At 37.0% G+C, this 16,818-nt stretch overlaps 1 protein-coding gene and 1 non-coding gene across 7 annotated transcripts in view; one reads left to right on the top strand and one right to left on the bottom strand.

The window, feature by feature from the left end:
• The window catches only part of UBR1 (ubiquitin protein ligase E3 component n-recognin 1), a 125,753-nt gene that overhangs the window by 10,091 nt on the left and 98,844 nt on the right, over positions 1-16,818 (top strand). For 5 of the 6 annotated variants that reach the window (XM_037161665.2, XM_053665988.1, XM_037161667.2 and 2 more), the window contains exons 2-3: positions 8,826-9,082; positions 11,344-11,422. The exons of the other annotated variant lie outside the window; for it this stretch is intronic. In XM_037161665.2, coding sequence (XP_037017560.2) covers positions 8,826-9,082; positions 11,344-11,422 — 336 coding nt within the window. The remainder of the gene's footprint in view (positions 1-8,825; positions 9,083-11,343; positions 11,423-16,818) is intronic. 6 annotated transcript variants of the gene reach the window in all.
• Positions 1,600-1,719, bottom strand: LOC119061321 (U5 spliceosomal RNA). Its single transcript, XR_005084753.2, has one exon. It is a non-coding gene; the product is annotated as a U5 spliceosomal RNA (small nuclear RNA).

Raw genomic sequence — 16,818 nt, 5'->3', positions numbered from 1 at the left:
TTTAGTAAAATATTTTAAATCTTACAATAAAAAATTGTCTCCTTAATATGAAATCACTGTAAGGATATTATTCATATTAGGTAAGCAAACATACAGAGTCCATGAAAATATTCTATAATCCCACTACCTACCACTGTTAACATTTTGGTATATATTCCTTCTGTTTTCCCCCCTATATAAATATATATAATAGTTAAACAAAATGAGACTTAATACATAATACTTTGTAACCTACTTTACCAAACTGTATTTTATTCATGCCTTTCATTATTAGTAAATAAACATCTTCAGTATCAGTTTCTTTTCTAACATTTTATTTTGAACGTGTTTGACTTACAGAAAACTTGGAAAAATAGCACCAACAATTCTTTTATATTCTTCACGCCTATATCCACTAATGTTAACATCTTAAATAACCTTATTATAATTGTTAGGTACAGGAAGTTAATATTGATAAAACTAAACTATAGACCTTTTTGAATTTTGCCAGTTTTCCCACTAATGCCCTTTTTCTGTTTTAGGATCTTATTTAGGATCCCACATTTCATTGTTACTTTTCCTTTGTCTCTTCCAGTCTTTATCTCAGGTTCTTTCTATAGTCTCTTTTAGTTTGTAACAGTGTCTTGATTTTTCCTTGTTTTTCATGACCTTGACATTTTCGAGGAATATTGAGCAGTTGTTTGGTACAATGTTCTTCAATTTGAGTTTGATGTTTTTTCATAATTGGAATGACTGACGCTCTATATTTTGGGGAAAATACTACAAAAATGGTACTGTTTTTTGCTCAGTGCATCACATAAATGGATTCTTGATATGAATATTTCTTACTACTAGAGATACTTATCTTAATCATTTGGTTAACTTGGTATTTGCAGGGTCTTTCTGCTTTATACTTACTATCTTTTTTCTTTCTATTTAGTCAGTACATCAGGGAGAGACTTTGAAACTATTTGGCATCATTTTAAATGGGTGTATTATATATCTTAGATTTTAAGAGTTTTTTCTTAATTGCAAAAGTATTGCACTTGTTATATTGTCAAAGTCAAGCAATATAACATTGTTTAAAATGAAGTAGGAAAATTCCTAGACCCTCCTCCAGTTTCTTCTCTCCATGTAACCACTGTTAACAGTTTGATATATTTCTCCTTCCAGATCTTTATTCTGTTTTTAGGAAAGCGTATGCATAGATGTACCATATATATGTACATGTACATGTTGAAAACTGAAATTTGTGTAGGAAATTTGAAAGTATATATAATAGACTTTTAAAAGATTAAAAAAATTATTTTTAGACAGAGAGGAAAAGAGGGAGGGAGGGTGGGAGAGAAACATCAATGTGTGGGTGCCTCTCATGTGCCCCCACTCTGGACCTGGCTTGCAACCAGGCATGTGCCCTGATTGGGAATCAAACCAGCAACCCTTTGGTTCGCAGGCTGGTGCTCAGTCCACTGAACCACACAAGCCAGGGCCACAATGCCTAATTTTAACATATTTTACATAAAGTTTTACTAAGTTGAACTTATTTATGGAGGTATATTGAGCTTCAAGAAAGGAAACTCAGAAAACTTTATATATAAACAAGTATTTGTAACTTTCCTTAGTTATCTGTTATGGAACCTTGTAAATTCTTTTTGTTTTTTTCTCCAGAGTTGCTCCTTTCCATAGAAATCTTTAGTAAAAGGCAAAAGATTTATACAATCTGAAGAGAAACCAGAGTATCTTATGTAAATTCATAATTCTGTGTCATCTTATAAAACTCCCTGGACAAATTTTATGAATTTATCATAGCTAAATAGAAATCCAATTCCTTTTCTTTGCCCTGAAAATTATTTTTAACATTTCAAGGGGCACCTGCTAATTTACTCTAAGATACAGTGAATAAATATCTATTTACCTTATTAAAACTCTTTATATTTAATTAATATATTTGTTTATTTAATAAACTTTAATTAATTTTATAAATTTGCAGTTTTATAAACATTATGTAGCCATTGTTTTTACAGACTGAAGAGTTTTAATTTTTCTTCCTTAATACTTCCTTCTCTTGATAATTTTTTGCCCAGGCAGCACTTCCCAGTAGTCTAAATAGGCTCACAGTCAGGACAGGGGTGTTCCTGTGCCAAAATGGCCAGTGCCTTACTTACAAGATAGATTGTAGGTTGGTGCCCAGTGCCCTATTGGAAAGACGGGTTAGTGTATGATTAAGTATACTTGTTAGTTGCCTCCTATTTCTATGTAAATTCATAGAAAGGTGTATAGCTAGATAGGTTCAAGAGGTAGAGACATGTTCGTTTGAAAATACATTTCTTTACCCCGGGTGGTGTAGCTCAGTGGATTGAGCACGGGCCTGCGAACCAAAAGATTGAGGTTCAATTCCCAGTCAGGGCACGTGCCTGGGTTGCAGGTCAGTCCCCAGCAGGGGACTCATGAGAGGCAACCATACATTGATATTTCTCTCCCTCTCTCCTTCCCTTCCCCTCTAAAGATAAATAAATAAAATAAAAAAATACATTTATTCTAAAAATTCATCTTCATTATTTGGTTATATGAAAAATTTGAAAACTGCATAAGGAGTAGCATGAAGAACATCTGGAAGTTTTAATTTTGATTAAGTTCAGTTATCCATTTTTTTTTTCATCCTTAGTGCTTTTTGTGTTCTGTTCGAGAAATCTTGGCTTGCTCCAAGGATGTCAAGAGTTTTCTCCTGTGTTTTCATCAAGAAGTGTCATAGTTTTAGCTTCTATATTTAGGTCTATGACCTGTTTCAACTTAATCTTTGTGTATGGTGTGAAGTATTAGTTAAAGTTCGTTTATTTTCTCCATGAGGATACCTAATGACTCCGCACCAGTTTTTGAAAATACTGTCTTTTTCTCTTGGGTTTGTGTTGGCTCCTTTTCAAAAATCAATTGACTACATAGAAGGGAGGAACCCCCCAAAATAGGGTTATCTTCTGGAAGGTGAGCCCTTGTAGTACAGGATTTCCCCACTAAGTGAGTGTTCTAGAAACCCATCTGTATCAGTGTACTAGCTAAGTGGTGTTGTGAGAGGCTGCATTTGGCTTCAGTGAATTTTTTGGATAAACTTTTTCAGCATCGTTGCCTGTTTCATAATAGGTGATTTATGAGTGCACCTGCTCATACCATGCTGATTTTTCAGCAGTTTTTGACCAAAAATGGCATGACTCCCCATGCCCCACCCTCCTTATTTACCTAATCTTACCCTAAACCACTATTTTTCCCCTTGGATGAAAAATGTCCTCAGATGGAAATGTTTTGCCCATGTGGAAGAAGTAAAACAAAAAAGCAATAGAAGCACTAAAAGGCATCAGAATCAACAAGTTCAAAAACTGTTTTTGAGTGGTGGAAAAAAAGTCCCAATAGATGAATTGTATCAAATGGAGAGTACTTTGTAGATGATTGAAGTTTAAACGTGTAAGAATAAATACACAATTTTTTATAAATAAACTCTGGGATTCTTTGGGGTCCACCCTCATATATGTGGATTAATTTTTGGACTCTTCTGTTTCATTGATAAATATGTTTATCTCGATGCTAACACCACCCTGTTTCAATTAGTGTAGCTTTATAGAAAGTCCTGAAATCAGGTAGTATAAGTTTCTTCTAAGTCCTTTACATTTCCATATTCTTTTAAGAATCAGCTTGTCAGTTTCTATAAAAATCTTGTTAGGATTGTGTAGAATCTGTAGATTACTTTGGAAAGAATAGACACCTTAATCATATTGAATCTTATGATGAGCGAATATAATATATAGGTCTTCATTTATTTGGATGTTTTAGAAATTTCATGTTTTGTAGTGTTTAGTGTAGCAGTCTTTTGTTAACATCTTTTATTGAGTAAATGACCAAATGTTTTGTTTTTTGGTACTTGTAAATGCTATTTTTTAAATTTTATTTCCATTTTTTGTTGCTAGTATATAGAAATACAGGTACTTTTTATATGTTGATTCTGTATCTAGTGGGCTTGCTCAATTCACTTACAGTCTTTTTTTCTGAATTTTTAGAGAGAGAGAAACATTAATTGTTGTTCCACTTATTTATGCATTCATTTATGTACCCTAACCAGAGATCGAACCCACAGCCTTAGCATATCAGGATGATGCTCTAACCAACTGAGCTACCTGGCCAGGGCTCACTTACAATTTTTATATATTTAAAAAAAATTAACTCCTTGAGCCCTGGTTGGCATGGCTCAGTGGATTGATTGAGTGCTGGCTTGTGAAACAGAGGGTTACCAGTTTGATTCCCAGTCAGGGCACATGTCTAGGTTGCAGGCCAGGTCCTCGGTAGTGGGTATGAGAGAGGCCACTACACATTGATGTTTCTCTCCCACTCTTTTCTCCCTCCCCCCTCCCCCTTCTCTAAAAATAAATAAATAAATAAAACCTTTTAAAAATACTTAAAAAATTAATTCCTTGAGATTTTCTCTGGAGATAATCATACCATTTGTAAATAGAGACTGTTTTACTTCTTTCTTTCCAGTTTTCATACCTTTTATTATTTTTTTCTTACTTGTTAACACTAGCTAAGAACTTTATTACAATATTGAGAGACTTCTGGCCAAGATGGAGGTGTAGGTAGATACACTTTGCCTTCTTGCACAAGCAAAAGAAGGACAATAACAAATTTAAAAATATAACCAGAACTGCCAGAAAATCAAACGGTATGGATTGTCCACTGTATGGACAATCCTTGGTTGTCCAACAACCAAGGATTAAAGAAGAAACATTCATCCAGATAAAAAGGAGGGACAGAGTGGTCAGTAGGGGCAGAGAGGATGCGCAGCAAGGCAGTGGCTGGAAAACTGGGTGGTCCCACATTTACATGTGGATAAACTGGGAGGAACAATTGGGGAGCAAGAAAGATCATGCAATCTAGGGTTCCAGAGCAGGGAAATTAAAGCCTCAAAATCTCTGTCTATAAAAACCGGAAAATTGCAGCAGTGGGAGAAACTCCCATCTTAACAGGAGAATTCATTGGAGAGACCCACAGGGTCCTATAACGTACACAAGCCCACCCACCTGGGAATCAGCACCAGAAGGGCCCAATTTGCTTGTAGGTAGCGGGGAAAGTGACTTAAAGCCAGCCAAAAGCCAAGCAAGAGTCATTGTTCCCTTTTGGACCCCACCCCCACATACAGCACCACAGTGCAGCAAAGTGGCTTGCCTCACCCTAGCAATTTTCTAAGGCTCTGACCCTTACAACATAACAGGCACTCTGAGACAAAACGATATGGCCCAAATGAAAGAACAGATCAAAGTTTCAATAGTAGAACTAAGTGATGAGGAGATAGCCAACCTATCAGGTGCAGAGTTCAAAACACTTGTATCCAGGATGCTCACAGAAACGGTTGAGTATGGTTGCAAAATGGGGGGAAAAGTGAAAGCTGTATAAATTGAATAAAGCAAAATATACAGGGAACCAACATTGAAGGGATGGAAACTGGGACTCAAAGCAAGGATTTGGACCAGAAAGAAGAAATAAAAATCCAACTAGAACAGAATGAAGAAACAAGAATTGAAAAAAATGAGGAGAGGCTTAGGAACCTCCAGGACAACTCTAAATACTCCAACATCCAAATCATAGAGGTGCCAGAAGGAGAAGAGGAAGAACAAGAAATGAAACATTTATTTGAAAAAATAATGAAGGAGAATTTCCCCAATCTGGTAAAGGAAATAGACTTCCAGGAAGTCCAGGAATCTCAGAGAGTCCCAAAGAAGTTGGACTCAAGGAAGCACACACCAAGGTACATCATAATTATATTCCCCAAGATGAAAGATAAGAAGCAGCAAGAGAAAAGGAATCAGTTACCTAAAAAGGAGTTCCCATCAGACTGTCAGCTGACTTCTTAAAAGAAACTTTGCAGGCAAGAGTCTGGAAAGAAGTACTCAAAGACATGAAAGGCAAGGACCTACATCCAAGATTACTCTATCCAGCAAAGCTATCATTTAGAATGGAAGGGCAGATAAAGTGCTTTCCAGATAAGGTCAAGCTAAAGGAGTTCATCATCACCAAGCCCTTATTATATGAAATGTTAAAGGAATTTATCTAAGAAAAAGAAGATCAAAACCATGAACAATAAAATGACAACAAACTTACAACTATCAGTAACTGAATGTAAAAAAAAAACTCCACAAAACAAAAATAAAAATAAACTAAGCAAACAAGTAGAACAGGAACAGAATCACAGAAATGAAGATTACTTAGGGGTTACCAGGGTGGGGGTGAAGAGTGCAAATGTACAGGGAATAAGTAGCATAAATGGTAGGTACAAAATAGTCAGGGGGAGGTTAAGAATAGTATAGGAAATGGAGAAGCCACAGAACTTATATGTACGACCTATGGACATGAACTAGGGGAGGGGAACAAAAGTGAGAAAAAATTGGGACAAGTGTATAGCTTAATCAATAAACATATTTAAAAAACAATATTGAATAGGAGAGGATAGATATCCTTGCATTGTTCTTCTCTTTGGGGGAAAGTGTTCAGATTATTATTACAAGTACAGTATTTTCTCTGGATCTGTGTTCCTCCTTTTCATTTTTTAAACTATGTCCTTTTTTTCATTTACTTAAAAAATTTACTTAAAGTGCCCTGACCCAGTGACTCAGTTGGTTGGAGTGTCCTCCTATATATCAAAAAATGTTTTGGGTTTGATTCCTTGTTGGGACATACTCCTGGGTTGCAGGTTTGATGCCTGGTCAGGTGTGTGTGGGAGGCATCTGATCCATGTCTCTCTCTCACCTCTCTCCCCCCAGCCCCCTGTTCATGCTCCCCCTTTCCTCTCTCTCAAAAACAGTACTAAAAATAGATATATACTCAGGTGAGCATTTAAAAAAATTACATTATGTAACTTTTTATTGTACAGCTTTGTGAGTTTTGACAGGTTCCAACAGTTGTATAAATATCACCGTAGTACGGATACAGAACAGTTTCATTGCTCTAAAAAATTCCATTAGTGCCTTTTGTACAGTCAGCCTCTGGAGACTCTGTTGTCCTCCGTCTCTATAGTAAGTTGCCTTTTCCAGAATATAAGTGGAATCATATAGTGCATAGCCTTTTGAAATATTTTTTAAAGTTTAGAATATAATTTAAATGTATAAAATATAAAACTAGATATAAATGCCTTATTGTTTTTATGTAGCTGTAAGAGAAACATGAAATACTAATAAAAACCAGAAAGCCAATCTGTTTCAAATGAACAATATTAATTTACTTGTAATTAATTGCAGCTAAATTGCCAATGTTGGGTGATAGTTATGCCTTCGAGTGTCTTCTGTTTTCTTACTTCAGTTCACTTAAGCCTGCTGTTACTGAGTGGCATTAAAAATGTTCGGCTGGTTGGATGTTTTGGGGTAATTAGAACTCATGTTTTGCCCAAATTGCTAGTGAGTAATCCCTGAATGTCTTTTTTAATTGGGCATTTCTTGATATTTGGAAAGCTGTTTTGTTTGATTGAAGATGAGGGCAGAATGGTGATGTGACTGAAATCCGCGGATAGTGTCAGTTAAACCCACCCACTTACTACGGAATCAGGTATTTCGCACAGAGGCTGGCCTTTGTTGAATTCACTTAGATGCTTTCAATGTGAACTTTATCCCAACTGCTAAGAGGCAGATACAGCCTTTTGAGTTTGACTTCTTTTGATGCATTTTTGATATTGCATGCATTGTATGCAATCTGATATTGCATTTATTCCTTTTATTACTGAGTAGTATTCCTTGGTTTGGATGTATTATAGTTTATAATTCATCATTTCTAGTTTAGTTTTTGGTAGATACCCAGGAGTTTGACTGCTGGGTCATATGGTAAGTGTATGTTTAACTTTATAAGAAACTGCTAAACTCTTTATGAAGTGGCTGTACCATTTTGAATTCCTACCACATTTTCCTTTTCCACTTTTCTTCATTCTTGTTGATACTTGGTATTGCCAGTTTTTGTTTTATTTTATTTTTTGCCTCCATTCTCATAGGTTATGTAGGGTGATCTTACTGTCATTTCAATTTGCATTTTCTTAAGGACTAGTAATGTTGGGCATGTTCTTATGTGCAAATAAGCATGGCATATAAGCCATCCATAACAGTTTCTTTTGGAGAGCAGATTTTACTTTTTTCCCTCTTTGTCTTTTATGGTTAATGCTTTTTGTGTTCTAAAAACTCTTTGGCACTCATTCATTTTGCTCTCTCACTAAATACATGGTTCCCTAAAACAACCTAAGAGTATGGGAAATGCTTTGTACAGCCTTGAACTGATAATATAATAATAGAATCACCTTTACACACTAAAAGTTGGCCATTCCAGAAGGGAAGGATAATTTTTACCCACTATAGCTGCTGTTCTTTATTCTAGATTCTATGGTATATGTGGGCAGTCACTTATTTGCAAGACTTTTATTTTTAAAGATTTTATTTATTTACTTTTAGAGAGAGGGGAAGGAACAGAGAAGGAGAGGGAGAGAAACATCTATGTGTGAGAGATACATTGATCTTTATGTGTGGGTTGCCTCTTGCACCCCACCAATTTGAGACTTGACTGCAACCTAGACACATGCCCTGATTGGGAATCGAACCAGCGACCTTTTGGCTCACAGGCAGTCACTCAGTCTGCTGAGCCACACCAGCAGGGCTCCAAGGCTTTCTTTCTTTTTTTTTTTTTTTAATCACCTACTTCTTTTTGTATTACCAAGAATAAAATAAGAATACATTATAAACCGCTTTCTCTGAAATTACAGAACTGTGCCATTACTGGTGCCCCTAGATTTTTAAGAAGGAATTTACAACAAAGTCTACTCTTTCCTTTTCTTTCAGTGGTGGGATCAGCAGGTTGACTTTGATACTGCTTTCTTGCACCATTTGGCCCAATTGGTGCCCGAAATTTATTTGGCTGAAATGGACCCAGACTTGGAAAAGCAGGAGGAAAGTATACAAACGTCAATATTCACTCCACTGGAATGGTATTTATTTGGAGAAGATCCAGATATTTGTTTAGAGAAATTAAAACATAGTGGAGCATTTCAACTCTGTGGTAAGGTTTTCAAAAGTGGAGAAACAACATATTCTTGTAGGTAAGAATTAGAATTTACAGGATTAAATTACAATCTTGATATTTTGTACTTGTTTCATGATGTATTAGCTTTATTTATTACATGTTTAATCCTACTTAACTTTTATTATGCACTGATAAGTCTGTTTTTGCTAGTATAGCTTGTTTTTTAGTATGACATAACTAAATAGTTCTCTCATTTTTTTCTTCATGTTCTCCAAAAATGTGTGTGGTAGATTTTGGCCTTTTTATGTAGTCCACATACCCTTATTTGAAACCCTTGGGGCCAGGTGTATTTCAGAATTCTGAATACTTCTCTATTATAATCAAACACAGCATTTCTGTAAGAAATGTATGAATATTCACAGCAAGTGGTATAAATAAAGTCTGTAGTCTAATGACATCTCAAGTAATTATTTTTGCTACCAAGTGAGATTTGGTGCCAAAAGATTATGGACCTGTAGAGACAGTTAGAATTTTGCTGGGTAAGGGAGGCCAGTGGTATGAAAACTGGAAGCGGTTTTAAGCTTTTTGCCCTTTGTGAGGGCAGTTGATTTAAATGCCATGGTAGCACGAAGAACTTTTTTACTCCCTACTTCTGCCTGAAATTTTCAACTTGTAGATCGTAGCAGCACTTTTAGTCCCCCGCCCCCCCACTTTATTAGAGGTAGTTTAGGTTAGGAAGGTGACTTTTTAGATTTTATAAATACAGCGGATTGTTTTTTGCTGCACTATAATTACAAGTTTGACTGCTTTATGTATAGTTTACTAGCTGTTTAGAACATACTGTCTTATTATCCAAATCTTTTTTAAAAGATTTTATTTATTTATTTTTAGAGTGAGGGGAAGGGAGGGAGAAAGAGAAGGAGAGAAACATCAAAGTGTGGTTGCCTTTCATGCAACCCAGGCATGTGCCCTGACTGGGAATGAAACTGGCGACCCTTTGGTTCGCAGGCCCATGCTCAATAAACTTAGCCACACCAGCCAGGGCTTATTATCCAATTTTTTTTTTTTTTTTTAGGAAAAAGGCGGTTTAGGTATTTTGTGTACTGTTTTTCTGTATAGCATGGGAAGGTTCATTTATCTTATGTATTTTTAGCTGAAGCTCAGTCAGTTTCAACTAAAGCATAGTAGTCATTTGTAGACCTCATTCCTCCAAAAGTGTCATGGAGACATTTTTAATTGTTACAACTTTGGAAATGGTAGTAGTGGGTAGAGGCCAGGGTTGCTGCTTAAACATCTGACAATGCACAGGATGGCCTCCTCTATTCCTAAAAAATAACTATCTGGTTCAAAATGTCATTACTGCTAAGGTTTAGAAATCCTGCTCTAAATAAGTCAGTACATTACATATATATTAGAGAGTATTATTAGACAATCTTTATTTCCTATTGGCATTTTAAGATTCATTTTTAAAACTTCCCAATTCTCTCTCTTCAACTCTTCTCAATATTTTATTAATTTTTTATTTTGCACTGATTTACAGCAGGTCCTCAAATAACACTTTATTCAACATTGTTTGTTACAATGTTGGTGAGATGCCATAGGAACTTAACTCTTGTTTACATCAGTTATAGCTTATTATAAAATTGGTTTTGTTATATGTTGTTTTACTTAAAGTCAAAGAACCTATAGATGACATTAAGTGAGGACTTACTGTATATTGATCTTAATGTTTCCAGAAAATGTTAAAGTAGTACATCTTATTATTTATTTTTATTTTTTTAACTAGTACATTTTAAAAGTAGTTATTAGGAAAGAGATTAAGAGAGATTGAATTTCATTCATTCAATAAGTATTAGTTGAATATCTACCATGTACCAGGCATTGTTCTAGGTGCTTGGGACATATCAACATATAAAATAAATAGAAATTCCTGCCCTTATGATACTTACATTCTAATGAATTTTTTCTTTGTCCAAGCTTCATTTACAATGAACAGTGTTTATTAATTATATTTAGAAATACAATAGGGTGAGGTGATTGCAAATAATTTATAAAGCTGATCATTTTTCACAAAACTAAATTTGAGTTGTAGCTTAACAGTTTGAAACTTGCAAGCTCAAAGTAATGAGGGTGAATTAAGAAACAAAACCACATATCCACACTTGGATAAATATAGCTAAAATGAGACCAAAATTATTTGGAATTCTGATTTTGAAGTATTTTCATGTTCAGTTTGTGGACAATATAAGAGACTTATCCACATTACATTGTAGTCATACCATAAGCATCAGTGGGAAGAATCTAAATTTTGGAATCTGATTTTTAATCTTTTTTCAGAGATTGTGCAATTGATCCAACATGTGTACTCTGTATGGACTGCTTCCAGAATAGTGTTCATAAAAATCATCGTTACAAGGTATGAAAATAGAGCCATAAAATATGTAGATCAGCAGGACTCTGTTGGCCATCTAGTTCATATTCCTGACCAGTTCTTGAATTCCTGCTATTATAGTTCTGATGTGAACCTTTAGTTCTGATTAAGCATATCATGTGATGGGACATTTGTCTTAAGAGGTAGCCCCACACAGTTTTTATCTGAGTATATCAAATTTACACAAGAGATTGTGTAATGCACATGAACAACTTAAAGAATATAAAGCAAATACCCATGTAACCACTTTCGGTCAGGAGGTAAGACATTGCCAGCTCTCAGAGGCCTGCCATTTGTCCTTCCTAGATCACAGCCTTTCACCCCTTGCAACAACCTCTTCTGTGTTTTGTGATAATGGTTTCCTTGATTTTCCTTTTAGCCGATCACTCAAATGATATCGGAAGTTTTATCTGTTTTTGAACTTTATATAGGTGAAGTCATACTGTATCTTTTTCTTGTTCAGTAACTTCTTTCAGTCAGCATTATGTATGTAGCTGTAGTTTATACAGTGGCCTTATAATGCTCAATAATCCATATGTATTTATTGTGCTGTTTGTGAATAATGTAGATTGCTTCCAATTTGGGGTTATTATGAACAATGTTATTTATTATGCTGTTTGTGAATAATATAGATTGCTTCCAATTTGGGGTTATTATGAACAATTCTGCTATGACCATTCTTATTTTGGTATACATGTACAGGAGTTTTTCTGGGCTATATATCTGGAATAGAATTGCTGAATTCTAGAGTACAGGTGGCAAATACAAGGCCCCCAGCCGAATCAGGCCCTCCACCTTGTTTTATCTGGCCAGCACCTTGTTTCTACCCAGCAGCAGCACTGAGCTCCTTGCCCCTAGTTAAGGAGTAGTTACATTTATACAGTCCTAAAATTATATTCAGCCCTCTGAAGGCAACTGTGAGGCTGATGTGGCCCCTGGTGAAAATGAATTTGACACCCCTGTTCTAGTGTATAAATCTTTAATCATAGTAAATAATGTGCACCTGTTTTCCAAAGTGGATATACCAATTTATAGGTTCTCTAACAGAATTTGAGAGTTCCCAGTGCTCCACATTTTTAAAAAAATATGTTTTATTGATTATGCCATTACACTTGTTCCATTTCTCCCCCTTCATTTTCCTCCACCCTGCACACCCACTCCTCCCATTCCCCCCCTTTAGTTCATGTCCATGTGTTATAAATTCTTTAGCCTTCTATATTTCCCATACTATTCTTGTCCTTCCCCCCATCTATTTTCTACCTACCGTCTATGCTACTTAGTCTCTGTACCTTCTCCTCTTACTCCTCCTCCTCCCACTCCCCTGTTGATAACCTTCCATGTGATCTCCATTTTTATGGTTCTGCTCCTGATCTAGCTGTCCTCTTAGTTTGCTTTTGTTTGAGGTGTGGTTGTTAATAACTGTGAGTTTGCTGTCCTTTCACTGTTCATCTTTTTTATCTTCTTTTTCTTAGATAAGTCCCTCTAACATTTCCTATAATAAGGGCTTGGTGATGATGAACTCCTTGAACTTGACCTTATCTGAGAAACACTTTATCTGCCCTTCCATTCTAAATGCAAGCTTTGCTGGATTGAGCAATCTTGGTTGTAGGTCTTTGGATTTCATCACTTGGAATACTTCTTTCCAGCCCCTTCTTGCCTGTAAGGTCTCTTTGAGAAATCCACTGACAGTCTGATGGGAACTCCTTTGTAGGTGACTGTCCCCTTATCTCTTACTGCTTCTAGGATTCTCTTTTTCATTTTAATCTTGGCTAATGTAATTATGATGTGCCTTGGTGTATTCCTCCTTCGGTTCAGCTTCTTTGGGACTCTCTGAGCTTCCTGGATTTCCTGGAAGTCTATTTCCTTTGCCGGATTGGTGAACTTCTCCTTTATTATTTGTATAAATAACTTTTCCACTTGTTGCTTTTCCTCTTCCCCTTCCGGTACCCCTATAATTTGGATGTTGGAATGTTTAGAGATGTCCTGGAGGTTCCTAAGCCTCTCCTCATTTTTTTTTTTAATTCTTGTTTCTTCATTGTCATTTTTTTTCTTCCTTCTGGTCCACTCGATTGATTTTAGTCCCAGTTTCCTTCCCATCAGTCTTGGTTCTGTGTGCATTTTGCTTCACTTCACTTAGTGAAGCCTTCATTTTTTTCATGTAATTTGTGACTGAAATCAACCAGTTCTGTGAGCATCCTGATCACCAGTGTTTTGAACTGTGCATCTGATAGGTTGGCTGTCTCTTGGTCGCTTAGAAGTATTGGCTCTGGGGTTTTGAGCTGTTCTTCTTGAGCCATAATGTTTTGGTCTGTTTGCGCTTGTTACATATGAGGTGCGGAGCCTTAGGTGTTGACCAGGGTGGGGCAACGCAGGTCACTGGGTTGTGACTCTGTATGTGGGGGGCAGGGTCAGAGAGGGGCAATGGCGTTTTTTCTTTTCTGGTCTCTTGGATTTCGGTCACCTCTGCTGTTTTCCACAAGCAAATTGGGCCCTTATGGTGCTAGTTCCCAGATGTGTGGGCTTGTGCACCCTGTGGGTCTCTCCAACGAACTCTCTGTGAGCCTCTAAGGTCTAGCCACCTAGACCCCCAAAAGTTTTAATTGGTGCCTTTATTTCCCGGCACTGGGGTCCTGGTTTGTGTGGTCTGTTTCACTGCTCGCTCCTTTGCCTGCTTTATCTGCGTGTAAATGTGTGACTGTGGTCAGCCAGCCGCCTTTCACACTCACTGGGTCTGCCCATTGCCACCCCACAGATCTGCCCAGGATCTGCCAACCGCTGCCTGGGTGCCTGGGTCAGTCTGACTGCTTTTTCCTGTGCGACCCCCCTCTATCAGCTGCTGACTCCGCCCCTCTTACCGGTCTGGATGAATGGTTTGTTGTTGTCAGACTTCGGTATAGTTTAATTTTCTCTCTGTTTTGGTTGCATTCTGGTTTTTAAATATTTATTGTTCCTAAATTTGGTTGTGCGAGGAGGTATAGTATTTCCACCTACACCTCCATCTTGGCTGGAAGTCTGTGCTTCACATTTTTGTGAGATTTGGTATCTTTTTCATTTTAGCCTGTCTGGTGGTTATATAATAGTATCACATTGTGATCTTAATAATTTTCCTAATTACTAATGAAGTTGAGGGTTTTTTTCTCTCCCATTACATTTTTAGACAACCTTTTTATTTTGAGCTGTAATGTGTTTCTCAGAAAATAGTGTTAGCTTTGTACTCTGGGCTTAGACATAATAACTGATGTTTCTTTTTGTATATATAACATGCCTACAGTTTTATGTAAATATAAATATCTCTGAGTTATGTAGACTTTGCCTTTTATAGAGTTGAAAGTGTGCTTTATATTTTTTTAAAATTTATTTGAGAGAGAGTGAAGTAAGGAGAAAGAAATACCAACTTATCCCACCAATTTATGCACCCATTGATCAATTCTCATATGTGCCCTGACTGGGGATCAAACCCACGACCTTGGGGTATGGGGATGACACTCTAACCAACCGAGCTACCAGGACATGGCATGCTCTTTATGTTTTTAGATTGGCCTTGACATTATTGCTTTTAGCTCTGGAAGTGATGGGCTATAAATATAGGGTGATGTAGACACCGGCCTGCAGTGTCCTCAGTGTTATGGATGAGATGAGACAAATTCACATGGACCACCGATGTCCTGTGCAGGAAAAGGGACGGTGCAGCCACTCTCTCAAGGGGACAGTGCCCCAACCCTTGCCTTGACAGGCTTTTATTGGCTTAATTTGCATAGGAATACAGGGCATATATGGAAAGCTCATCAATGATTGTCAGGCAGTAATGATCAAACAATAGATAATAGAACTCTAAACAATAGTAACAGATAATAGATTCAGAGAACACTGAGGGCTAATTCTGAGTCAGGGTCAGATAGTTAAAGGACTAAAATTTTGGGGAACAAACTCACTTCATTTTTTGACCCTTCTCATTTAAATTGAGGGTATTAGCAAAGCAGGTTTCACAGAATTTTATGCATTCTTTCTTAGGCCTGAGCGCCCCAGGGGAACCCACCCTTTCCAGCACAGGGCTGCACCCACCTCCAGCATTGTTTCAGGCTTAGGTTGAGCAGGGAAAGTTGGGCAGCCAAGAGATTAGGAGACTTCTTGCAGACAGAATGAGGATTCAGGCTATGTCAAAGCCAAGGGGCGAGGGTCCATCACCCTTTTTCTCCATAGCCCCCAAGTCCTTCCCCGAGGGCCCTTCCTGTCTTGGGTCATCCCTTCCTTGAGGAATCTTACCATCATTGGATAACTGGTCATGCACTGGGAGCCAGGCAGGATGAATTAAAGTGGGCAGAGGCGGTGCTCCTGCCAGGGAGATAAGCTTTGACTCCTTAGTGGCTTAGGGTCTCAAGGTCTCTCACTCAGCCTTAGCCATGGAGGGTTACAGTTTCTGAAACCAGGTAGTAAACCAGGGTTCCCAACAATGGGGTAGAGGTATTATTATTGTGCACAAGGAAAAACAGATTGAGAAGCCTATTATACAGTGTGATTAAAATGTTTTTCCAAGATTACTAAAGTAATCACTGATGGAATTTACATGTTTGGTCATTGGTTATGTTTCTCATAACCAATTACAATTGTAGCAAATGTACCATACTAATGTTAGATCTTAGTAATATGGGAAACACTGTAGGGTCCAGGGAAGATGGAGTTTATATGAGCTCTGTGTATTCTGCTCAAATTTTCTTTAAACAAACTGTTCTAAAAATTATAAAGTCTATTAATTTTTTTAAATGAACATCTAAAAGTCCTTAATACGTTTTGCCAAATTGCTTCAGGAAAGAATTATACCAAATGCAATACAAGTAGCGGTGCAAAAACCTGCAGAAACCTTTTTAAAGATTATTTATTTTTTAGAGAGGGGGGAATGGAGAGGGAAAGAAAGGAAGAGAAACATCAGTGTGTGAGAGAAACATTAATCGGTTGCCTCTCTTATGTCCCTAACCAGGGACCTGGCCTGCTACCCAAGCTTGTGCCCTGACTGGGAATCAAACCAACAACCTTTCAGTTTTCAGGATGATGCCCAACCAGTCATTGCATGCAGAAGCCTTATAACAGAAACTTTTTAACTGAACTGAGTTTTCAGATAATTTTATCATCACTATTAAAATGAAATTTTAAACTGTTCTTAATGTTGTTTCTCTTTTCTTATTTGAGAATGGCGAATATGGAATAATGGTATACCCTTGCACTGGTACTTAATTTTGCTCTCTTCTAGATTATGGGACTAAGGTCTTTGGTAGTTTATTTTGTAGTCATTCTTGCTGACAGGACAAAGGGGTTTTTTTTTTGTTTGTTTTGCTTTGATTTTTGCAGGGGAATGATTCATGCCCTGGCTGAGTGTCTCAGTTGGT

Source organism: Artibeus jamaicensis, unplaced genomic scaffold (genome assembly GCF_021234435.1).
Source record: "Artibeus jamaicensis isolate MK-2021 breed Jamaican fruit bat unplaced genomic scaffold, CSHL_Jam_final contig_1132, whole genome shotgun sequence".
NCBI classification, from domain to species: Eukaryota; Metazoa; Chordata; class Mammalia; order Chiroptera; family Phyllostomidae; genus Artibeus; species Artibeus jamaicensis.
The sequence above is the reverse complement of the archived record's forward strand: the minus strand, read 5'-3'. Positions and strand labels throughout refer to the sequence as shown.